This window comes from Pipistrellus hanaki (genome assembly GCF_964339955.1).
Source record: "Pipistrellus hanaki genome assembly, chromosome: 10".
NCBI lineage: Eukaryota > Metazoa > Chordata > Mammalia > Chiroptera > Vespertilionidae > Pipistrellus > Pipistrellus hanaki.
This window is the reverse complement of record NC_140512.1, coordinates 25097780-25122505: the sequence shown is the minus strand read 5'-3', so window position 1 is coordinate 25122505 and position 24726 is coordinate 25097780. Positions and strand designations below refer to the sequence as shown.

Genomic DNA, 24726 nt, shown 5'->3' with positions numbered 1-24726 from the left:
AAAAGACAAGTACCATATGTTTTCACTTATATGTGGAACTTAAACAAAATAAACTAACAAACAAAATAGAAACAGACTCAGATACAGAGAACAGATCTTCAGCTGTCAGAGGGGAGGGAGTTTGGGGTGCTAGGTGAAAAGGGGGAAAGGACTAAGCAAAATAAACTTTATTAAAAATAAAATCAGTCACATAGGAGGAAAAAGAAACCATTGACCTAGTACTTGATACTCACGCACATGTGTCAAACACAAGGCCCGCACCGCGCTGTCATCACTGCACTCCGCTGTCAGTTTATGACATTGTCAGTTTATGACTGTTCAGTAAACCATTCGGCCCGCAATTTAGGCTGGATTTTAGATTTTGGCCCCTTCTCTGATTGAGTTCGACACCCCTACACTAGAGTATCAAGAAGAGTAACGATTATAAATGACATAAAATGAATAATTCGATGAGCATTTTTTAGGTTTTAAATTCCCATGAATAAGCCCACCAAGTCAGCATGCCCATTCACGGAACTATTTCGAGGGATGATTTATAGACTGTAACATGCATTTAAACACCACCTGGGCCCTTGTTAAATCAAAGTTACCAGCCATACTCCAGAGGTTGCAATTCAGGTGAACTTCGAGCCATGTTTTGAACCATCCAGACCCCAAGGTACATTTTCGCCTAAACTGCCTACATGCAGTCCATGAGACGTACAGGTAAAATCAGGCAACTTCAGAAGTAACCCTGCAGAAGTCTCTGAAGAAGGCGTATGTCTCTAGCATGCCGTATAGCTCAGAACTAGGGTTCCTCCAGCAGGTATGACCACACTGGAGAAGGGGCAAACCTTTTCTCCTGTTTCTTGAGTCCAGATTGACATTCCTTAGGCTTCCAGTTACCCACCCCTACACTGAAAGGATTGGCTTCCTGGCTGGTCCAGACCCCAAGTCTCACTGTCACCTTTTACGTGTGTAGATGAGTGATGCCTTTGAGCTCTAATCACACGGCGTGGGGCGTGTGGCGTGAGCTCCTGTCTCACCAACGGCAGATGCGTCCATCCCAGTGCTTGCCTGTGCACGCTCACTGACAACATGTCCACACGTTTGTCCTTTTCCCCTTCAGGCCAGAGAAGGCCGGACCACCATTGTGATCGCGCACCGGTTGTCCACCATCCGAAACGCAGATGTCATCGCCGGCTTCGAGGACGGGGTCATCGTGGAGCACGGCAGCCACAGCGAGCTGATGAAGAAGGAAGGGCTGTACTACAAGCTGGTTAACATGCAGGTATCTGCCTCCCAGGAAGCGTGCTGCTGTTGGCTCCTCGAGATAGTGTTTGTGCACGTATCGATTAAAATATCAGACGGTGCCCTAGCCCAGCGGTTGGCAAACTCATTAGTCAACAGGGCCAGATATCAACAGTACAACGATTGAAATTTCTTTGGAGAGCCAAGTTTTTTTAACTTAAACTTCTTCTAACGTCACTTCTTCAAAATAGACTCGCCCAGGCCATGATATTTTGTGGAAGAGCCACACTCAAGGGGCCAACGAGCTGCATGTGGCTCGCCAGTTTGGCTCAATGCATAGAGTGTCAGCCGAGGACTGAAAGGTCCCAGGTTTGATTCCAGTCAAGGACATGGACCTTGGTTGTGAGCACATCTGCAGTAGGGGGTGTGCAGGAGGCAGCTGATTGATATTTCTCTCTCATCGATGTTTCTAACTCTCTATCCCTTTCCTTCCTTTCTGTAAAAAAAATCAATAAAATATTTTTAATAAATAAATAAATAAATAAAACAATGTATCAGACAGCTATTGCCATACTAAAGAGTAAGAAGTATTCAGGGAGAGTCCTGAAAGTATGCATTTGAGACTTTAATTCAGAATCGGTGCAACAGTCCTGAAAGAGAGAAGTGGAGAGGATGTAAATGCCCAAAGCATTTTGAACTTATTCCTTAGGACAGAGATTCTTGATTGCCTGGGGAGTATGTTCAATTGAAGAGCTCCTTTCCACCATAAGATTAGGGATGCTTAGAGTGGTGGTAGGAGTAGCAGGGCAAGGCCAGGATCTCTAGTGGTGAGGAGAGGTTTTATGTAATTTTAAAATGCTTCCCTAATAAAACCAGTAGCAAGATTCATATCTCTAGGAAGAGAATACAAGCATACCTCAGAGATTTGAGGGTCCAAATCCCCAAGATAGAGTACCACAAGGAAGCAATCGTAATATTTTTGTTGGCAGAGGGTCTTACTTTCAATTTGTAAAAAATGCACCATCTGTGCAGCACAATAAAGTGAAGTGTGATAAAATGAGGTATGCCTGTAGCTTGTTTTTGTTAACAAATGATTCACTCTAGTTCCTAAAACAGGTGATATTGGGAATTATTGAACAAGACATTTTATTGTGCTTACTCGCTTGAGCAACTTTGCAAAATAAATATCCTAAAAATATTTTATCCAATAAACAGGATCCTTATAGTTATAAAAGTATATAGTTATAAAAGGAAGATGCTCCAACCAGCTGAGCCCCCCAGCAGGGCTATTGTCTTACCTTTTTACAATTAAATATTTGAGACAGCTGAAGTACATTCAGGCTGTAAGAAATGAGGGCTATTGGTTGTAAATATACTTTTTTATTGCCTAGTAAAAGGCCATCTTGGCTTTGTGGCCCAATGTAGACCCAGCACCCAGTAAATACGGGCTTTGGGCAATGCCCAAAATAAACAGTGTGGGTGGGTAGTGTTCATTTGATTATAAGAGGTTGGCTAAATTCAGAATGGGCTTAATGGAAGAACTGTCCTTGATAGCTTGGGTGAGATTACAAAAGGAGGAAAAGATAAAGGCAGGCACTCCTAAGAGATGGTCCAGTGTGAATTACCATGGACTGAATTTGGGGAGAGCCAGGCCTGAGTATGTGATGGAGAGCTGTGGAAGGCTTTGGAGCTGGGGTACAATTTGAGCAGAGCAGCCTTTTATGAAAATGAGTCTCATAGTAGTGTGTGAGTGGGGAGAAGTGAGGGTGCAGGGGTCAGTTACAAGACTACATCTTGAGTGTAGGTTGGATTTTTGGGGGGAGATGGTATAAAACCATCTTCCAGGTAAAGAAGTCCATCTTACATACCTTTGTAGTGTGGTTCAAGGCCCCGGGGCAATATTCTGTTAGGTGTTGAAAACACAAGTGGAAAGCTAGGATCAGAGATTGTGCAGAGATTAAGATAGACAGGGTACCATTAGTACAGTAAGGCACTCGCCATAGGATCGGGTTGGGGCCAGAACCTGAAGGGCAGGAGCAAGAATGTGTCAGTACTACAGGGACTGGGGTCCTGGACAAACCACAAGGATGTGTTCTCGGACATGGAGGGAACAAACAGGGAACCAGACCAAAGTCAGAGCAAAGCTAGCAAGTTGGCTTAATGTTCTCTCACCTGGCATTAAGCTAGATAGAGGTCCTTAAATTACCCACCCTTGCGCCTTTAAGAAGAGAATTAATCCCAAAGCCTGCAGGCTGGGTCACCTGGGGTGAGGTGTGATGCTGAGCAGGACTGTGAGGAAGAAAGCTGATTGTACTCAGACAGTCAAGGAAAGCAGCTTAATTGTGTCATGTGAGGGAGTGACCAGCTTTCCCGTGTCCGTAGCTTTAAAAGTGAGTCCTGGGTAATGTTTCTTTGTTTTCTTCCCTTTCGTGGGGGCCATGCCTTGTTTTCTGGACTTTTAACATACTGAAGAAATTCCTACAGACCTGCTAGATGATGAAACATTTGCCTTTGAGTTCTTAGAAAATACTTTATAGTCCAATTTTCATATTGGTCAAATCTAATTTAAGCTTCCTTTTTAACCTTTTTAGCTTCCAGGTGTTGATACACTTCTTTACAGTTTTCCAGCTGATTGTGGTGCTATTATGGAATCTGTCTTCATACATGTAATATTGACAATGTCTTTACGGTTCTAAATTTGTAGGTTAGGTAGGTGTGGACACACACACACACACACACACACAAAATTTAACATTTCGTTCTTCTTTCAGACATCAGGAAGCCAGATCCAGTCAGAAGAATTTGAAGCTGAACTAAATGATGAAAAGGCTGCCACGGGTATGGCCCCAAATGGCTGGAAATCTCGCATCTTTAGGAATTCTACTCAGAAAAGCCTTAGAAATTCACGAAGGTATCAGAATGGCCTCGATGTGGAAACCACTGAACTTGTAAGTTGTTTGCACTTCAGTTAAATCTTTTATGGTGTGTTTTTGCTGTTGAAATTCTTAGCCTTGCTAGTACACCACAGGCACAGGTGACCCCTATAATGAGCCATTCTCTTCTTGAGAAAAGGAAATTCCAGATGTTAAATGTATTTGACAATGACTTGAAGTCAATTATAATTAAAAATGAATTCCCAGTGGAAACAACGTAGTCTTTGTGCGTAAAGGCTTAAATTAAAATTACAATAGATATCCCATTCATCTCTGAGATACAGAGATAAATACAGGCATCCCTTGGAGATATTGCATGTTTGGTTCCAGACCACCATAACAAATCGAGTAGTAATCTTTTGGGGGTGGAGGTCTTGCCTTCAATTTATTAAAAAATTCATGAAGTGCAATACAGAAAAGTGTAATAAAATGAAGTATGCCTGCAAGGCTCCTGTAACATCAGAGGCCCCGGTAGTTGCACAGTCTGTCAGGTAGGATCACGTTGGATTGCCTACGCTAGGAAACCCAGGGCTGGGATGGTGGCAGCACAGTTACCCTGGCTGCAGGCTCCTTTCATCTCTGTCGTCCCTGTCCTGCCTGTGGCTTCCATCTCCAGTGATGCGGCTCTAGCCGTCACACTGTGTCCCAAGCAGCAGGAAGAAACAAAGATTTTTCTAGAATATAACACGATACTTGACTTACATGCCCTTGGCAGTCACTTAATGACGTGGCCAAACCTTAGCTACAGGGAAAGGTAGGAAACGAAGTCTCTTCGCGGTATGGATCGCCACTCTGAATTAGATTGGAGTTCTCTTCCTGAGAAAAAGGGGAGCATGGCAGGAATAGCAAAATTGTGCATTCTTTAACATTTCTCACCTGGAGGCTTGGGATATTACTTTTTAACATATTTTTATGGATTTCAGAGAGGAAGGGAGAGGGAGAGAGACAGAAACATCAAGGATGACAGAGACTCATTGACCACCCTCTTCCCTCCTCCCCCTCCAGCACTGGGGATTGAGCCTGCATCCTAGACATGTGCCCTGACCAGGAATCAAACTGTGACCTCCTAGTTCATAGGTCAATGTTCAACCATTGAGCCACACTGGCCTGGCAAGACTTGGCACATTATTAATTCAGGTTAACAGAAACTTGTATAACAGCAAGGGAATCCATTCCTAAGAAAGAGTTTCTTATTTCAAGAAATGGTTTGGAATACATTTTGGTGTTATTTATGGATAAAGAATGAGTTTATCTTTACTCTTGTGTCGGCTGAAGAAATTCAGCCTACTGAGAGCTCTTGGCACCTGGCTTTCTCTGCTCACAACGTTATTCACTGCAGAAGTCACAGGGCTCTCTAGATCTTAATCTTGGCGTATTTATAGAAAGAAGGATAATACTCCAGCTATTGTAGACCTGAGCTATCGCTAGTAAGATAAACAATTTCCCCATTTTGGGCTGTGGAAGGATTCACTTCCTATTTCTCATTTGTCCTGAGGGTTATGCTGCTAAGTCTTTGGAGTCAGGCATTTTAGACGAGAACTTCTCTTGGGAAGATGCTCAGAGGGAAGATAACGTGCCACTGTCAATGAGATTTTCACAAGTACCGTCGTGGGAAGATAAACCGTGTAGCCAAAGGAGGGAGACATTAAGTGTGATTAGAGGGATCTTGGGAGACCTGAGAAAATGGCCCATTTATCAGGCTGGAGACTAGGACTTGAAGATCACGTTAAACAGGGAGAAAAACTAAACACGAAAATGAGAAAAGGGGCCAAGTAGATCGTGCTTCTATGTTCTGTGTCAGAGACACGCCTCCCATACGCAGTTTTAGTGTCTGGTTTAGTGTTAAACTTCCTCTGTGGTCAGAACGGTCTCCTTTTCGTGACCTAAGTCCTTCCTGCTTGACCAGACAGTGAATGTGATATGTGCCGGGCAGGGGACTAGTTTCTGGGGATGTGAAGATGTAGTCTTCACCTTTACAAAGCCCACATAGGAAAGGAGACAGGAAAACAAAGGAGAGAAAAGCAACCACAGGAAATAAAACAAGCTAAGCCCTGAGAAGAGAAGTCTCCATGGGGAACAGCGGGAACAGCGGTGAGAGGAAAGGGCCGTGTGAAGTTGGCTTAGGGCGCTGGGGACCTTCACAGGAAAGGCAGTGCCAGGCTGGGTTCCGGGGGTGAGGAGGCCAGGCCCATGTTCTCAGGTCCATCATTGTACCCTACACTGGTGAGGGCAGTCCATCCTTCTGTTTACGGTATTGTTTCATCCGCCCCAATGTCACTCCTCAGTTGAGCTGTGACTTGAATTCTAGGGTGTTTTGTGCACAGACCCTGCTTCTGCTCCCTGTGCTGAGGCTGGGACAGAAATGGACCGATCACGCCATGGAAGTCGCTTCTTGGGTGAACAGCTTGGACTCAACTGATGCTGTGCAATCATGGACACTGTGGACATGCGCACACACTGTCCCGCTCTCCAGGACACAGTTGGCTGGACGGTCATCCTCGGCGCCCCATGTGCAAGTGCCTTGAGGGCGATGCAGTGTCCTTTCCCTGCCTGCGAGCTCTGGTAGCTGCTGCGTGGTCACCCGTCTACCTTGATGTATTCTAGGATGAAAATGTGCCACCGGTGTCTTTCCTGAAGGTCCTGAGACTGAATAAAACAGAGTGGCCCTACTTCGTGGTGGGAACGGTATGCGCCATCGCTAACGGGGCGCTTCAGCCGGCATTTTCAGTCATCTTCTCAGAGATGATAACGGTGAGTGTGAAGCATCGCTTCATAACGTGAATTAAATCGCGTCATCACTAAATCAGTGCTCACGCCAGCCTTACCACTGGGTCCATTTTGGGGTAAAGCAGCCTCAAATTAAACTAAGCCAAAGTTCTTAATACCCTTCTGAAGAAACATGTGAGGCCAAAGAAAAAGTATGAGCCATTTTGGGTTATGATATTAGTGAAATTATGAACTGTAAAATCCATGAAGGGGGCATTCTAATGAGCTCTCTTCATTTGGGTCCAACTGGTGTCAGGCAGTAACGTCCATCCCCTCTGTGGAGAGGAGATTCAGGGCTCACAGGAAGAATTGGGGCGGAGGGGGAGGTGTGGGAGAAGGAGGAGAGATGGAGGGGGAGAGGAGTGTGCAGGAGGAAAGAGTTCGGGTCATAACATTGAAGAGGCCAGGCTCTGGGCACAGACTGGCCTCTCCCCGTAAGAGCTGTGTAAACATGGGCAAGATGCTTTTCCTCTTGGTACCTCCGTTTCTTCATCCGTAAAATAAATGCACCATAGGCTAGCTGAGGATGAAAGGAGATTATATAGGTAACTATATGGAAAGCATTTAAGACTGTCTGCTTCATAGTAAGTATTCAAAAAGCGATATCCATCAGCCTTGGCCAGGTAGCTCAGTGGGTTACAGCATCGTCTTGATATGCCAGCATTGTGGGTTTGATCCTCTGGTTCAGGGCACATACAGGAATCAACCAATGAACACATAAATAAGTAGAACAACAACCTATATTCCTCTTTCTCTTCCTCTCTTTCCCTCTTCCTCTCCCTCCCTTTCTCTCTCTCCCTAAAATCAATTTTAAATAAGTGATAGCTGCCATCACACCATTATTTCAGCAATCCTTCCAAGGCGTGGGAAGTCTGAGACTAAGAAAGAAAACTCATGTGATCCAATTGTCAAGTTCATGGAGGGGATATTTATAGGAAGTTGTCAGAAATGCCTAAGGCTCCATAAAACCCAGTATTTATGTTGGGTTTTATCCCCCTGGCACCATGCCCCTGGCACCATGCCCCTGGCACCACCCCCCTGCCACCTCAGCCAGCCACTTACATCTTTGGAGAGACTTTTTTGTTAAAGATGACTTATTCTCCATCATGTTGAGTTCGTTATGCTTGTGACATTGGACACTGGTCTACAATTAAGACCTCAAGCCAAAAAATAAATAAGTTAGAATGTTTTTATATTAAAAATCAATTCCTAACTCTCTTGCAATTTAAGAGCTATGTGGACTGTATCTATATTTTGGGGCATCTCCTATGTGCCAAACACTGCTCTAGGCACTGGAGATATATCGGAAAACAGAATAAACTGAGTCCTGCTCTCAAATAGGTTACTATCCATGCAAAAAAAAACAACAACAACAACAAAACAAACTACATAATGTGTCAAGGGCTAACGAGTGTTTTAAAAGCAGGATCTGAGTTGGTCCGAAGGTTGTGGGTTATTGTTAAGCTGATTAAAAGCAGGATCTGGCAGGGGGAGGAGGGGTTGCTATTCCCGTAGGTTGGGCAGGGGAGGCCTCTCTGGGCAGAGCCCCTGTGAAGTGAGGGGTGGAGGGAACAGGCTGGGGCAGAGGGAACAGCAAGTGCAGGGGAAGAGGAACAAACAGCAAAGTGTGCAACCACACACAACCCATGCTAATGGCCACACATTCCTCAATTCACAGGCAGGGACTAGCATCGTGGTTCCCAGAGGGCTAGGGAGGGGGAAAGGGGTCTTACTATTTGGCAGGTACAGAGTTTCCTTTTGGGATGGTGAGAAAGTTCTGGAGACGGATAGTGGCGAAGGTTGCGTGTACTGAATGCCACTGAATTGCACGCTTAAAAATGAGTAAAATCGTAATTTGTATGTGATGCATATTTACCACAATAAAAACCTAGTCTTTCAAATGCGATGCTCCGGCCACTGTTGGTGGGCGGAAGAAGCAAGGGACCTGTAATGAGGTGGCCCCTGCATGTCCTCTCGTAGATTTTCGGGCCCGGGGACGATGCCGTGAAGCAGCAGAAGTGCAACATGATCTCGCTGCTGTTCCTGGGCCTGGGGATCACTTCCTTCTTCACCTTCTTCCTGCAGGTAGGTGCCTACGGTTGGTCTTCTCGTGGGGTCTAGTTTCAATGAGGATATAGATTCATTACTAGATTTTAACTACTCATTAATATAGATTGATTAACTATCAATTAATCAAGACCTAGTGGACTTTCTGAGTCCGAGACTGAAATAAATGGCAAAGAGCTGACAGAGGACGTTTTTCGAGGACAGGCCTTAGCAGGAGTAATTGTGACCTCCCTGTGTGCTAAATCATGGCACATCATAGATTAAATTCAACTAGTTAAAAAGGGGGGGGGGGGGGACAGTACAATAGCATCCTTTTTTTTGTTGTTACTCTTTACACAATATCAGTAACTTCTCTGAGTGTTTCCTCCTTCATCGATGAGCTCTTTGAAAGAACATATATGTTGTACTGTATTTAGATATTATATACCTGGCCAGAGGGAACTAGCATACTTACCCCGATTGTACTTTTCTACCTAGATTTTTATCAAATACCTTTTGTCTCGTTAACTCAGTGAGCACCGTGCAGGCCCTTCCAATGCAATCCACTAATTCAGCAAAATGTCTCCTAGTCAGGCCCAGCCCGTTTCTCCATTATTGTTGAACCGATGGTAAAAGTAAGCCAAGGTTTTTATTTAGAAATCATTTATTTAGATCTCAGTGATTCCACACAGTTGCCAGCCCTGGTGTGTGAGGGAGTGGAGCTGGGTACATAAATGTGTTTTGGAGGCTGCACAAGCAGTGGGCTCATGGATAGAACTGTGGTGCCCACACTGCCAGCAAAGAAAGGAGGAGAGCAGATGGTCTAGTCCCAGGCACCATCCTCCTGGGCACTATCCCCCTGGCACCCTGCCCCTGGGCACCATCCCCCTGCCACCACCCCCCTGCCACCATACCCCTGGGCACCATGCCCCTGGGCACCATTCCCCTGCCACCACCCCCCTGCCACCATGCCCCTGGGCACCATCCCCCTGCCACCACCCCCCTGCCACCATGCCCCTGGGCACCATACCCCTGCCACCACCCCCCTGCCACCATACCCCTGGGCACCATTCCCCTGGGCACCATTCCCCTGGGCACCATCCCCCTGGGCACCATCCCCCTGGGCACCATTCCCCTGGGCACCATCCCCCTGGGCACCATTCCCCTGCCACCATCCCCTGGGCACCATACCCCTGGGCACCATCCCCTGGGCACCATGCCCCTGGGCACCATGCCCCTGGGCACCATCCCCTGGGCACCATTCCCCTGCCACCACCCCCCTGCCACCATCCCCTGGGCACCATACCCCTGGGCACCATCCCCTGGGCACCATTCCCTGGGCACCATCCCCTGGGCACCATCCCCTGGGCACCATTCCCTGGGCACCATCCCCTGGGCACCATTCCCTGGGCACCATCCCCTGGGCACCATCCCCTGGGCACCATTCCCCTGGGCACCATCCCCTGGGCACCATTCCCCTGGGCACCATCCCCCTGGGCACCATCCCCTGGGCACCATTCCCCTGCCACCACCCCCCTGCCACCACCCCCCTGGGCACCATCCCCTGGGCACCATTCCCCTGGGCACCATTCCCCTGGGCACCATCCCCCTGGGCACCATTCCCCTGCCACCATCCCCTGGGCACCATCCCCTGGGCACCATTCCCCTGCCACCATCCCCCTGCCACCATGCCCCTGGGCACCATCCCCTGGGCACCATCCCCCTGCCACCATGCCCCTGGCTTACTGTCCTCCCAGGCGTGGCCTGCACACACCTGCACCAATGTCCCCTGAGCCTGGAGTCTCCCACCCGCCCCACAACCCGGTCCAGCTGTGGACACGTGAACAGGATCTGATTAGAGAGGGGGAGCTGCCTGGCAAGCCTGCCTGGGGAGGGAGAGGGGCCTGGTCCCCACGCTGAGAGCAGGTGGAGCTGTAGCCGGGAACCAGCCAACTCGCCTGGAATGTCTCACTCCAGGCCGCCTCTCCCTCCCCACATGGTCCAGATGCGCTCCTTTGCAGAATTTTGTTACTTCTCCTTTCACTGTTTAAAGCACATGTGTCAAACACAAGGCCCGCGGGCCAAATCCAGCCCACCAGGCCTTGCAATGTGGCCCGCACCGCGCTGTCATCACTGCACTCCGCTGTCAGTTTATGACATTGTCAGTTTATGACTGTTCAGTAAACCATTCGGCCCGCAATTTAGGCTGGATTTTAGATTTTGGCCCCTTCTCTGATTGAGTTCGACACCCCTAGTTTAAAGTAATAGGAACACACTGAAAGTTGTGACTAAACATACTATTGTCCTCCTTGAGATGTTCTTGAACGTTTTGAGAAGGAAACCTGTTTAGAATGGCTCAGAAGCCAGAACTAGGCACTTCTAAGGCTTCTCATCTCGATTGCATACTCATGATTCAGCAGTCGGTGAATTCTAAGTTGGGACTTTGAGCGAACGTTTGGTGACAGGCAGGTGTTGCCTGGCTCGTTGGCTAACACGGACGTCATGTACAAATCACCGTGCAAGCACCCACTGGCGTCAGAACAGCGTGGTGAGCCCAGGGCCCACGAGCTTTTGTTTTCTGCTCTCCGCCAGGGCTTCACGTTTGGGAAAGCCGGCGAGATCCTCACCACCAGGCTCCGGTCAATGGCTTTTAAAGCGATGCTGAGACAGGTAGGCGTGGGCCCCGGATGCCTCCTGCCCAGGTTTCCCACTTTCAGCCTCTCCTTCTGTTCCTATTGCATGCTGTCCCCCCTCCCAACCCCGGAGGTGTTCGTACAAGCACTGGTGTTCATACAAGCACTGGTCGGGGCCCAGCAAAGTGTCCTGGTCCATCAATTATCCAAAGACCTCACAGGGTTCTCGTCAGACGAGGCTTAATTTAGGAGGGTTGGGGGTTTATTTCACAACTGCCTCTGTCCGAGGGGACACTATCATTTCAGGGACCCGTATCTCACCCCTGGATTCTGCACAAGCCCGGAGAGTCGTGTGAGACTCTGGGCCGCCTCAATACCAAGGGGGAAGAGGTTGATGGCACCACAGTCGGCCGTGCTAGCTATAGGTCTCCCCAAATGTGGGTGATCTGTTTTGTTTCTGTCTTACTTGAGCTTTGTTTTCACATTAGTTCATTTATTCACTCACTATCCTGTTCCCTGCGGGTCCCAGGCTGGTAGCTGGGACCACACGCATGGCCTGCCCTCCTGGGAAGCTCAGCCCAGGGCCGGACAGGTGGGAGAGTGGGACCGCGAACCCTCTAGTTCCATAAAGAAGTCTTAGGAGAGGGCCAGACTAGTCACCCGACTGACAGGAAGGGATCACCTTCTTGTCCATAAGAGGGCACACGCCTGAATCGTATTTTAGCAAATCTGAGTCTACAGCCCTCTTTTCAGTATCTTTGAAACTGTGCTATGTAGGGAAATTATTTTATACAAAATTAAAAGATGCTGCGGATGAGTAGCTTATACTTAAAGTCATCCCTACGAGACACTCCTTTGTGTGTAAGGAAACAGACATGGTGAGAAGCCAGGGCTGATGTCCTTGTGCCTAGCAGGTACAGGAACCCACATCCAGCCCAGAGCCTCCCGTCTTTACGAGGGCCACCACCACGCCAGGCCGGGAGGGAGTGTCCATGGGGCTCGTGGTCAGCATTTGGTGACCCACAGCACCTGCACCTCGGGGGACACTGGCAGGAAGCTGCCCTCTGTCTGATGAATCCACACACACACCCGCCCCTTGCGGGGGGGGGGGGGGGCCGTCCCTGGCCCAGCAGAGCCACCTCGGGCTCGGATCCTGGCAGGCTCTGAGTACCTGTGCCCGGGGCAGGGACCGAGCTCTGAGCTGCCTGTGAAGGTCCCTGGAACTCCAGTTCCCACGTCAGCGTGGGTCATGCCTCCGCATGGAAGGTCCGCATGGTTGCATCTGATCTCCTTGCTTTCATCTTGAGCTCACTGAAAGGTTGTCTTGTGTCCTATAGGACATGAGCTGGTTTGACGATCACAAAAACAGCACGGGCGCACTTTCTACGAGACTCGCAACGGATGCCTCCCAAGTCCAAGGGGTACGTAGACTGCCCTCCGCTCCTGTTTTCCTTTAGCGCGGCTGTGAACAGACATAGGGCATGGCTGCGCCTGTTAAGTGGCTTTCAGATGGACACGGCGAGGCTCAAACAGGCCTAAACCGGTGGTCGGCAAACTCATTAATCACCAGAGCCAAACATCATCAGTACAACGGTTGAAATGTCTTTTGAGAGCCAATATTTTTAAACTTGAACTTCTTCTAATGCCACTTCTTCAACATAGACTCGCCCAGGCCGTGGTATTTTGTGGAAGAGCCACACTTCAAGGGGCCAAAGAGCTGCATGTGGCTCGCGAGCCGCAGTTTGCTGACCACAGACATAGGGTATAGCTGCGCCTGTCGAGTTGCTTTCAGCTGGAAACGGCAAAGCTCAAACAGGCCTGCACAATAAAGACGAAGGTTGGACTTCAGGGTCGATGGGCCCACGGGCTCAGAACTGTCCGGAAGGACCCAGGTGCCCTCTTTCTGTGTGGCTCTGAGTGGCTTTCCGTCCAGAGCATTGGCTTCACCCGCCGCCTCCGTCCCTCCAGGCGCCAGGGCGGCTGCCAGGAGTCACCAGAGCCACCGCTCCCTGTTTCCCACCAGCAACAGCGCACACCTGCGCCTCAACTGCCAGATGAGCGCCCTGCCCTTAAGTCCGCCTGAGCTCATTTGGGTCAGATGCCAGGCCCCGAGCCAGTGCCTGTGTCTCTGGGAAATGCCAGCTCTCCCTGGCTTGGGTCCCCACCTCTGCAGCTGAGGTCTGTCACTGTGAAGCCCACTGTGTCTGCACAGCTCAGGGGAGGGGTAAGAGTCCCAGGCAGCGCCCGCTGCCTCAGCCCCACTTTCTGAGAGGTACCAACAGTCTTTCATGTCCATGGGTGCCCACAGGGGACGGGCTGAGGGCGTGCACGCTTTGTAACAGGTGGTCTCTTTTTTTTAAAATATATTTTTTATTGATTTTTTTACAGAGAGGAAGGGAGAGGAAAAGAAAGATAGAAACATTGATGAGCTGAAACCGGTTTGGCTCAGTGGATAGAGCGTCCGCCTGCAGACTGAAAGGTCCGGGGTTTGATTCCGGTCAAGGGCATGTACATTGGTTGTGGGCACATCCCCAGTAGAGAGGGTGCAGGAGGCAGCTGATCGATGTTTCTAACTCTCTATCTCTCTCTCTTCCTCTCTGTAAAAAAATCAATAAAATATATTTTTAAAAATTTTTTAAAGAAACATCGATGAGAGAGAATCATTGATCAGCTGCCTCCTGCACACCCCCTACAGGGGATGTGCCCACAACCAACGTACATGCCCTTAACCAGAATCGAACCCGGGACCTTTCAGTCTGCAGGCTGACACTCTATCCACTGAGCCAAACCAGCTAGGGCAACAGGTGGTCTCTTGAAGTATTACATTTCCCTCTGCCATGTTTTAAAGCAAACAGCCTTTTAGTAACATGACCAGAGAACACCGGTGGGGGGGTTTCCTCTGTGAACGTTGCCTTCACAAAAAGTGTGGGTGCCCCACAGCCCGTCCCCAAGCAGAGCCGCTGACCCCTCGGTGCGGCAGTGCCGACTCACGTGGGCAGGAGAGGAGCGGGAAGTGAAAACACCTGCCGGGCCTCGTGCGGGCGTGGAGCACAGGGGTCTTGGGTTTATTGTAGTGAAAGGGAGCAGACGTCAGCATCCTGCCACCCGGGAAGCCTAAACCGCCTCTCTCTTTTCTCTCTCTCTCTCCCTCTCTCCCTCTCTCTCTGTCCCTCTCTCTCTCTCTCTCTCTCTCCTGCAGGCCACGGGGACCAGGTTGGCTTTGATGGCACAGAACACAGCCAACCTCGGGACTGGCATCATCATCTCGTTTATCTACGGTTGGCAGTTAACTCTCCTGCTGCTATCGGTGGTTCCCATTATCGCTGTGTCAGGGATTGTGGAGATGAAGATGTTGGCTGGAAATGCCAAACGAGATAAGAAGGAACTGGAAGCCGCTGGAAAGGTGGGTCACATGAGGCTTCCGCTAGCGTGAGCATTGTGTTTGGACATGTGTTTTCTGTGTTAGTGTGAGCATTGTGTTTTGGCATGTTTTATTTGAATTACTTATTGCAACGTGAGTGTTTTCAGAATTAATGTTTTCATGATTAAGCGTTTGTGCTCACTACAGTTGTTATTGCCAGCACTGTGCATGAAACAGTTGACTGTGTTAAGAATGCCTAGAACTTGAACATGGAATAATGGAAAGCGTTTAGCCTGTAGAAAACACTTTACGTGGGGTCATTATACAGAATCTCTGAATTTCCAAAGCTGATTTTACCCTGATGCCATTGTTAGGACAAATATCACCCCTATTTTACAGATGAGGAGTCCTTAAAACAGAGAATGTAAGTGAATTGTTCAAGGTAGGGAACTTGCTGATCCTTAGAAGTTCTTTTTTTCTTGGCTGTGATTTCTGTAATTGAGGCGTACCTCCACCAGAGGGCAGTAACGCTTCGATTTGTGGTTCTAACTAAAATGGCAATTGGGCAAACACTTGGTCTCTTGACTATGTGCCAGTTATTGTTCTAAGTTGGTGTATTTATGTGCACCAACTCATTATCGCCTCACAACAACCCTACGAGGCAGGCACTCGTGTTACCCCAATTTTACCCACGTGGAACCTGAGAATCAAACAAGTGAAAGGCATGGCTGGGATTCAAATCTGGCCCTAATTTTGAAGCTCTTTATTACACAGTCCATTTATACGTGTTTAAATGTGTCTAAACCTACACATAAATATTTTATTTCCATGTATATGCATTTAAAATTTTAAATGTAGGTTACAGCCAGGGTATTTTTTTTTTTTACTCTTACTTATGTAAATATTATCCTTTATTGAAACATTACGAGGTGAAGCAATGCATGAATATGTAGTGTGATAGTTTCTACAGCATGAGACTTTCCAAAGCCCATTCACAAACATGGCTGCAGCCGGCATTTGCTGCAGCTAAGTGGGTGGGACTGACAGCGTTCCCACTCACAGGGAAGGAAGCATTCAGAAGAGGAGAGTGACCTGCTCCAGAGCGAGAGCATGCAAGGGGTGAGAGTAGAATCCCAACAAGCCTGTGGCCACAGAGCCAGTGAGAGCCTTGCCCCTTCTCTCTAACGGCATCAGCTGAGTTAAAAGCAGCGTCGGTCTCACCGCCAGGTTCCTATCAGACACTTCCTTCTGGAGTGGGTCCTGCAGCCTCCCAGCGTCAGGGCTCTAGCGCGGTGCATGGTGCCCAAACTCAGGAGCCCCGGTGCCCGACGTGCTGGAAGAGCCGCTGGGCTCCTGGCAGTGGGACTTCGGGGCATCATGTCCTTGACTTCTGTGTGTCACAGCTCACGGCTGGGAAAACATCCTGTGCGTGGTGTGGTTTCCTTTCTCCTTTGTACTCCGTGTCCTTTCCCATTTCAGAAGGGAGAATTGTCAGTAGACAGAATGAAGATACTTTTTTCTTCGACTGGTGACGTGAGAGAAAACATCGTGAACCTAGTGAAGACAATAGAGTCTGAACTCTACTATAATTGGCTAAAGAACACTGAAAGTTGCCGGAATTGGGGCCGGAGGAAGGCAGTTGGAATTGAGCAGTGTGTGGCAGACCAACACGGCACCCTGGGTTAGAATCTTGGCTTTGCTGCTCACAGTGTGTGATATGAGAGGAGGTCTGGTCCTCACTTTCACTTTTATGAAATGAGGAATTGTACCATATAATGCCCCATGTTCCTTTCAGCTAATAACATACTCTCCCATTCTAGGGATCAGAGAATGAGGAACTCAGACTGACCACTCTGAAACCATGTTTAGCAGCTACTTTAACCTAGCCAGGCGATTTTAAAGAAAATATGAGATTGGAAATTTTAAATGTCCATTACCAGCAATTTAATCACAGTTCAAGTTTGTTTACTTAATCAGCACAGAATGAGGGTTTGAAAGAAGTCTCCGAAAACTACCCACATCACTGTTTTTGTTTTTTCCCCCTCAAAATGAAATGTTCTCATGTATCTGGTGGAGATTATTCATGGGAAAAGTACATTGGGATTCGGGATATCTTCCCATTTTCATTTTTGAAAAAGGGCTTGGTAGAGAGGGTGCTGATTGCTTGGCTGGGAAGGGGGGTGGAGAAGGATGAATAGTACCCCTCCCTCTTGACTTGGGTTCTGCCTAATTACTGAGTTTAAGGACCTGCTGAATCAGAATTAACCCTCCAAGCAGTTAATCCACAACCAGAGAATCAAGCATTGGAGAGTGTACCTAGTCATTAACAACCAGTTCCTCCTTGTGTAGATGACAAAGCATGGAGAGCAGAATGGCATACTGAGTCAAGAACCTGGACTTGGCCTTCGTTAGACTGTCTTTGCTTGCCTACTCCCTAACTCAAGAGCTTCAAGCAAGCACGTAACTTCTCTGTGCATCAGTTCCTCGCCTGTGAAAGCAGGAATAATATTTACCTCACCGGGTTATTGTGAGACCAAATGAGATCATGTCAGTTAAATGAAGTAATACCTGGCACATAGTAAAAGCTCAATAAGTGTTCTCTACTCCAGCTATTATTACTGTTAGGGTTTTTTTTTTTTTTCATTTATAATAGAGATAGAAAGCTATTCATCCTGAAGTATCAAATATCTTGCCTTTTTTCTGGCTACAGAAGCGGAGAGCTAAGGTAGAAGTCACAAAGCTGATAAAACAACCTAAAATTAAGGCCTGAAGTCCCTTGTGCTAGTGGTTTAAGACGACAGCTGCAGATCTATGCTTTGGCCTGATAAGCTGTCACAGACAGTGAACATCAGTCAAGGGGAGGCTTGGCTGTCATCTGAGAACTGCTCTGGCTGGTTTGGGTGGAAGGGGTGTGATGTAAGGACACAACAGAAGAGCAGGGAACACCCGTGGCTTATGTTACTGGAAAGTCATGGCTCCTCCTTCAGAGCCCAGGCTCTATTGTCTGTGAGGCCCTCTGTGCATTTGTTCCGCTCCTCGATTGCTGCATATTCAGACCAGCTTCCCACACATACCCTGGTGACCTTAGCCTCTCAATCCAAGGACTTCTCAGTTCAAGCAGATGCCTCCAGGTCCAGGAAATAATCTGATTGGCCTGTATCAGCCAGGGGTCTGTCCCGGATTTAATTAGGGATTTATGGCAGGGTCATGTTATTTACAATTTGGATCTTCTTTCCAATTGTGGGTACACAGTTCCTCTATGAAGGGATATGCTCATGGAGGAATGATTGACACTACTTGTGGGCCATTTTCTGGCGTATAAGATGATCCCCTAATTTTAGTTAAAACATAGGTTTAGGCCTATATTCTCTGTATAAGACTACAGCCCACTTCAAAGAAAAGACTTACTTTGCCGTCAAGATCTGCAGGTAATTTTTGTGCGGTTTTGGTCTTTTGCCCCCGATTTTCAGTTGACTTTTTTTCCGGTTCAAAAGTCGTCTTATATGCCGGAAAATACGGTAGCCTAACTCTCTAGGACTCCACCCTGTGATGAAAGCAAGCCATGAAGGTCTGACTGAAGTCAGTCAAGTACCTGCCTGGGGGCAGGGCTGGGAATAGAATCAGTCTCTAGTGCTCAGGCTACCATTCTTGCCCTAAGCTTTTTGGTCTGCCCAGAATACAGAAACCTGTCCAATGTACTTGGCACAACCACAAGTGCTTTTCAGGTTGCCAGTTGTGTCGTACAGCTCGTCTTAAAGAACACATTGTTATGTCTTTGCGTTCAAAATGGAGGAACTTCAAACCCTTCAGGATTCTTTTCAGAGTGCCTCAAGGTTTATGTTTTTCATTGTTTCAGGAGGAAAAGCCCCATGTCTAATCAAGATCTGTTCTACATTACAGATTGCAACAGAGGCGATAGAAAATATTAGGACGGTTGTGTCCTTGACCCAGGAAAAAAAATTTGAATCAATGTATGTGGAAAAATTGTACGGACCTTACAGGTAATGAACATATGATTGTTACTAAGAACCGAGTGCCGGCCTCAGGTTGAGTTATTGTCCCCAAAAGATAATAAACCTCTGCTCCTCCAAGCACTAATGCAACTGTAAGGATGGCATTTTTATTTTTTTTTATTTTTTGCTAATTATCTTACTGAAAATAACTAGCTTTTTGATGCAACTGAGCCACCAGATCAGATTTTCCTATCTCTTTTGAAAACAATAGAATGGGTCTCCAAGAATCGAAGGTCTAGAAGACTGTGCAAGTTTTTGTTCATCAGTGCCGGCAACAGAAACAGCCCATCTGGCTGAGGCAGGACAGACATTGCTTTTGGGGAATTGCTTTAAACCTTTATTTTCTTTGGATTGTAGACTGAGCCAAAGGAGAGGCTTGTTATTTAGTTAAACCTTATCCACGGTTTCGCCTTCCATAGTTTCAGTAACCTCGTCAACGCCGGTTGAAATATTACATGGAAAATTCCAGAAATAAACAATTCATAAGTTTTATTTTATTTTTTTATTAAAGCATAATTGACTTACAATGTTATAGTAATTTCAGTTGTAAAACATAGCGACTTAATACTTACATATATAATGGAATGATCGTCATAAGTCTGGTTACCTTCTGCATCAGCCTCATTGGTTTTCTAAGTCAGGTGTTGTGAATATATTTTAATACTAACAATTGAATACAACTTAGATTATAACTCTGTAGACTGGAATAGTTTGAACACTTATAGATTTGAAAACGGATATCTGGAATTCTCAATTTATTCTATCTCCTTTTTATGTATACTTCATGCAGCTACATTTTTCTGTCCATTTGGTATTTGACATATACATGAGGCATTATTTATAACCTTGTGGTTTATTGGAACTGCAAGGGAATTAAGGAATAATAGAATGCTGAAGCTAATTTGTAATTTGATTGCAATTTAAAATATATGTTATTGATTTTTTACAGAGAGGAAGGGAGAGAGATAGAGAGCTAGAAACGTCGATGAGAGAGAAACATTGACCAGCTGCCTCCTGCACACCCCCTACCGGGGATGTGCCCACAACCAATGTACATGCCCTTGATGGAATCTTTCAGTCTGCAGACTGACGCTCTACCACTGAGCCAAACCGGCTTCAGCTAATTTGATTGCAATTTAAAGATTCAATATCATTGTAAATTTTTCAGTGATATTAGTATTGTAATACTAATCATAGCGCATAACTTAAAAGTCATCCAAGTCAGTAATATTTTGACTTTTCTCTATTGGCAAATGCTTTCCTCCTAATCATTCTAATCTAAAAGTTAATTGTTATTTTTTAGAGGATTTAGAATAATAATTAGCTATACTGAGGATGTGATCTAGTTAGAAATAATACTAAAAACTTACTAGGGCTGATGGCATCTAGCTGAGGAAAGACTGCCCAATGTGTTTCTATATAAACCTCAGTGACACTACTTTTCTGAATCAGAAAGATGAGTTTTGACATAAGAGATGATAACTAGTCATAGAAGACAAGATAATGATATTAAAGAAACCACATTCAGACAACTCAAAGTTTAGTGCTAACTTTGACATCCTCAATATTTTTAACACAATAATCATGTTTACATCATAGAGGTTGACTGTCTGGGTCAGCAACTATCATTTGAACAACTGCTAAGAGCTAGGTTCTAAGCTAGAGATTTATATTGTTTATTTAGTTCTCAAAACAATTCTGCATCATATTGGTTATCCTCATTGTACAAATCAGAAAACTGTTACATAGAAAGATTAAGTCACTTACTTAAACTAAGGTAGCTGGAGCAGAAGATAAACCCAGGTCAAGTAGACTTAGAAGCTGTGCTCTTTCCACTGCACAGTGCCAAGAGTGGTTGAAGAGATGGTTATGAATGCTCTAATTTGCTTTTCAGAAATTCTGTACGGAAGGCACACATCTATGGAATTACTTTTAGTATTTCACAAGCATTTATGTATTTTTCCTATGCCGGTTGTTTTCGATTTGGTGCCTATCTCATCGTGAATGGACATATGCTCTTCAGAGATGTTATTCTGTAAGTAATTTTTAAATATATTTTATTAATTTTTTTACAGAGAGAAAGGGAGAGGGATAGAGAGTTAGAAACATCGATGAGAGAGAAACATCGATCAACTGCCTCCTGCATACTCCCTACTGGGTACGTGCCCTTGATCAGAATCGAACCTGGGACACTTGAGTCTGCAGGCCAACACTGTCCACTGAGCCAAACTGGTTAGGGAAATGTTTAAAATATTAAGAATATTCTATAGTAAGATTTTAATATATCTATGCAAAATTTTAGAGTAAAAAAAACTCCTCTCTTGTCCTAAAATAAGTTTAGAGAGTTGAATCAACTACAGAAATCTGATCTAATCAATACTATAAGGACAGTTTAATCACTGGAGTCTCAAAAACTAACCCAGTTCATCATAAACCAGAATTTTAGGACTGGCTAGCAAATTTTCTTATTGTATAATGTAGGCAGATAGAAATCATAGTTAGAAAGTCGCTGGTGACCATAGACTGAAAGCAGAGGGTTAAATAGCTTGCTCTTTATGGGCAACCACAGATGGCCTTGTCAAGGAGAAGGGAATTCTTGCCTGACATCTGGCAAAGGTTCTGTCCCCTAACCAGACTTGGGATGACCGTGCCAACATTTGCCTTAGTCTCTCTCCTATTTGCTTGATTTCCAAGACTAACCAGTGGTCTTTCTAATTGATACATTCCTCTTTTCAAAATATGCTAAATGCTTTCAATTAAATTGCAGCCTAGTCTTGCCAAAGGGAAGCCATTCTTTTTTTGAGATCACTTAGCATATTTCTGCTCTGATGGCGATGATTTTAAAGCACTAGTGAGGAACCATTAAAAAAAAAAAAATCAAAACAAGGAAGGTGAAGTGTTTAAAAGCTGTTCTTTTAATCCAAAATTGAAATAACTATGAAAAAAAAAAAATGCCTTCTGTCCTCTTTGGTGGAGGCATACCAACGACATAGCAAGCCAACCAGAAAGAAACCAAATACCCTGGCCTCCCTCCCCTCCAGCCCTCCCACCCCCAGCCAGCCCCCTTCATTGCCAAACCCCATCAGATGCCAGAGGACAGAAAAGCTGTTGGTGCAGTCCACAAAGGGTCAGCCTCTGACAGACGGGGAAGGTGCAACATCGAGATGGGTAGAGAGTAGAAAGTGGTTTGAGAAGATCAAATGGAAAAATGCAGCTCAGCTCGGGGAACTGACAACTTGGAGTATTTCAACTGTCTAGGAAAATATCACTGAGAAAATTGTTCCTTTTTTTTGTTTCATTTTTACCATCAAAAATGTTAAACTCTGGATAATTGGAAGCCAGTTTTTTTAATCTTCCGTGCTAAAGCTAGATTGGTATAGGAAAGCTAGGCAACTACACGTGGCTTCATCACTATTTGGCAATTTAATTTTTGGTAACCAAACTTACCAAGTATTTGAGAGCCTTACTGTACCCACCATTCCTGTCCCCATGTCATTAAAACACATTTTAATATCCTAGATGTAGAAGCAAAAAGGTTTTAAGTTCCCATTATGACTAGATAGAGGTTTTCTCCCTCTACCTTCCTCTGAGGGAGGTCTGGTGCCAGAAGCAAATGGCTTTGTGGAGATGAAGGTCCTGGAATCTTTGGCCCTTTATAAGCACAGTTATAATCCATGTCTGTCCTCTGAAGACTATTTAATTAGGAAGGAGACCGTTAGCTTAGGACGATTGTTTCAGGGTAGTGTCAATCATTATCTTAATTCTCAGGAAAAGCTATTTCTGGTAAAGGCTCGTTTTTTTCCTTACCCAAACTCTTTAACCTCGGTGGTCACTGGTGTTTGTGTGGGAGTCTGGCAGAAACCACACACTGGCCGTCAGGGCTGTAGATTCAAGAGGAAACATGACTTGGCGCTGACCAAGCCCCTGAACACGCTCTCTACTCCAGTTCCCTCAGCTCTCAAACGGGTATCCGTGGTCGTTAACATTCCTGGAGATTACAAATCAGATTCAGTTATAAACCACTTCCAAAACGAGAACTGTGGAAAGTTACAGGAACTCTGAGGAAGTAGAGGCACCTAAGGAATAAAGAAACCCTCCATGGTGACCTTCCTCGCCTGTGGATTTTGCTCCTTAGTTACTGGAATTTCACGGGAATGTGGGATGAGGTGGGGTGGGAGCATGACTAAGGGAATAAAAAAATATCAGTGCTGCTGGGCAGTGTGTCTGTGGACTTTTAAACATGGAGCTAATTATGCAGGCTGACGTTTTAATCCCTCTCCTTCCTGTCTCTAGGGTGTTTTCAGCAATCGTGTTTGGCGCAGTGGCGCTAGGACACGCCAGCTCTTTTGCTCCAGACTACGCCAAAGCCAAGCTGTCGGCAGCCCACTTGTTCATGCTGTTTGAAAGACAACCTCTGATTGACAGCTACAGCGAGGAAGGCCTGAGGCCGGTGAGTTCTCTGCCACCTTCTGCGTGCTTGGTTAATCGTTTCCCCAAGGTCTGCTGTCTGCTGTCTGCTGGGTTGTGACCCCAGGATAAATCTATAATGATCACACTGACATTTATTCATCTTGGTGATATTTACAGATCTAGGATTTGGCCAACTTTCTTGGCATTTTAAAATTCCATAGGGAGTTTCAAGGATTCTGAAGTTTAGCACATCAAAAGTAAAAAAAAAACAACAAACAAACAGAAAAAGAGTCCAGATGTACTGGAACTGGCTAATGTTTATGAAAACTGTTAGTCATTTCTGCGTGAAGGTATAGGCATGTGATTCTGTATGTAAATGCCATGAGCAGTTTGGCTGTAATCACATCTTGTGATGACTGAATGACAATTGGTAAGAAAGCCACTGCACTCACAGGAGTAGTCGTACACTTTACTGTTTCCAAAGTTAACTCAAGCTTGGAGGGGAAGGTTCTTTGCACAACACGAGCTGCTGTACATTTTACTGCACAAGGGGCCGTGTGGGTACAGAGAGAGGCCATCTTCCTGGGACTTTCCCAGGGATTCCTGTTCTGAGAAACTTGCTGTGTTAGTGAGAGAAAGAGGATGCCGGGGCTTGGGACGAGTTGCCCACTGAGCCTGCAGGTGGAAATGCCCTACCTTCCCACACCTTTGAATCTTTAGCCACTGCCTTGGTTCCCGGCTCCCAATTGTCCTTTGAGAACACTAAACATTTGTCTTAAATGAACCAGAAATCAAGGTTACATAACCACTGTCTATGATACGACTATTTAGTGTAACCTGTTACCCATCTCCCATCTTCGTTTTATAAGAACAGTTTTCTGTCCATATGAACAGGTGTTAGTCCTTGTACCGAATAGGATTTTTATGTCTTTTTTTTACTACAGTCTTTGGTAACGTTTTCTTGAAATAAAACTGTGTGTTATAATAAGGACCAGACCGATTTACAATAGCAACATTAAAACAATGTGTGTGTGTGTGTGTGTGTGTTTTAGGATAAGTTTGAAGGAAATGTGACGTTTAATGAAGTCGTGTTCAACTACCCGACCCGGCCCGACGTGCCCGTGCTGCAGGGGCTGAGCCTGGAGGTGAAGAAGGGCCAGACGCTGGCCCTGGTGGGCAGCAGCGGCTGCGGGAAGAGCACGGTGGTCCAGCTGCTGGAGCGCTTCTACGACCCAACATCTGGAACCGTGGTGCGTGCGCTTCTTTCCATCGGTAACCTGATTGGAGGCGCTATCTCAAGTGGTTAAACCAATGTGCCCCCAATGAAAAAACCT

General features: G+C 46.1%; 1 protein-coding gene across 4 annotated transcripts in view; it reads left to right on the top strand.

Moving 5' to 3' along the window:
- ABCB4 (ATP binding cassette subfamily B member 4) overlaps positions 1 to 24726 on the top strand; it is a 60530-nt gene that overhangs the window by 31004 nt on the left and 4800 nt on the right. For all 4 annotated transcript variants that reach the window (XM_084897349.1, XM_084897350.1, XM_084897352.1 and 1 more), the window contains 11 exons: positions 1109 to 1270; positions 4002 to 4178; positions 6768 to 6914; positions 8910 to 9014; positions 11568 to 11645; positions 12946 to 13029; positions 14808 to 15011; positions 18870 to 18970; positions 20877 to 21017; positions 23276 to 23432; positions 24445 to 24642. In XM_084897349.1, coding sequence (XP_084753475.1) covers positions 1109 to 1270; positions 4002 to 4178; positions 6768 to 6914; positions 8910 to 9014; positions 11568 to 11645; positions 12946 to 13029; positions 14808 to 15011; positions 18870 to 18970; positions 20877 to 21017; positions 23276 to 23432; positions 24445 to 24642 — 1554 coding nt within the window. The remainder of the gene's footprint in view (positions 1 to 1108; positions 1271 to 4001; positions 4179 to 6767; positions 6915 to 8909; positions 9015 to 11567; positions 11646 to 12945; positions 13030 to 14807; positions 15012 to 18869; positions 18971 to 20876; positions 21018 to 23275; positions 23433 to 24444; positions 24643 to 24726) is intronic.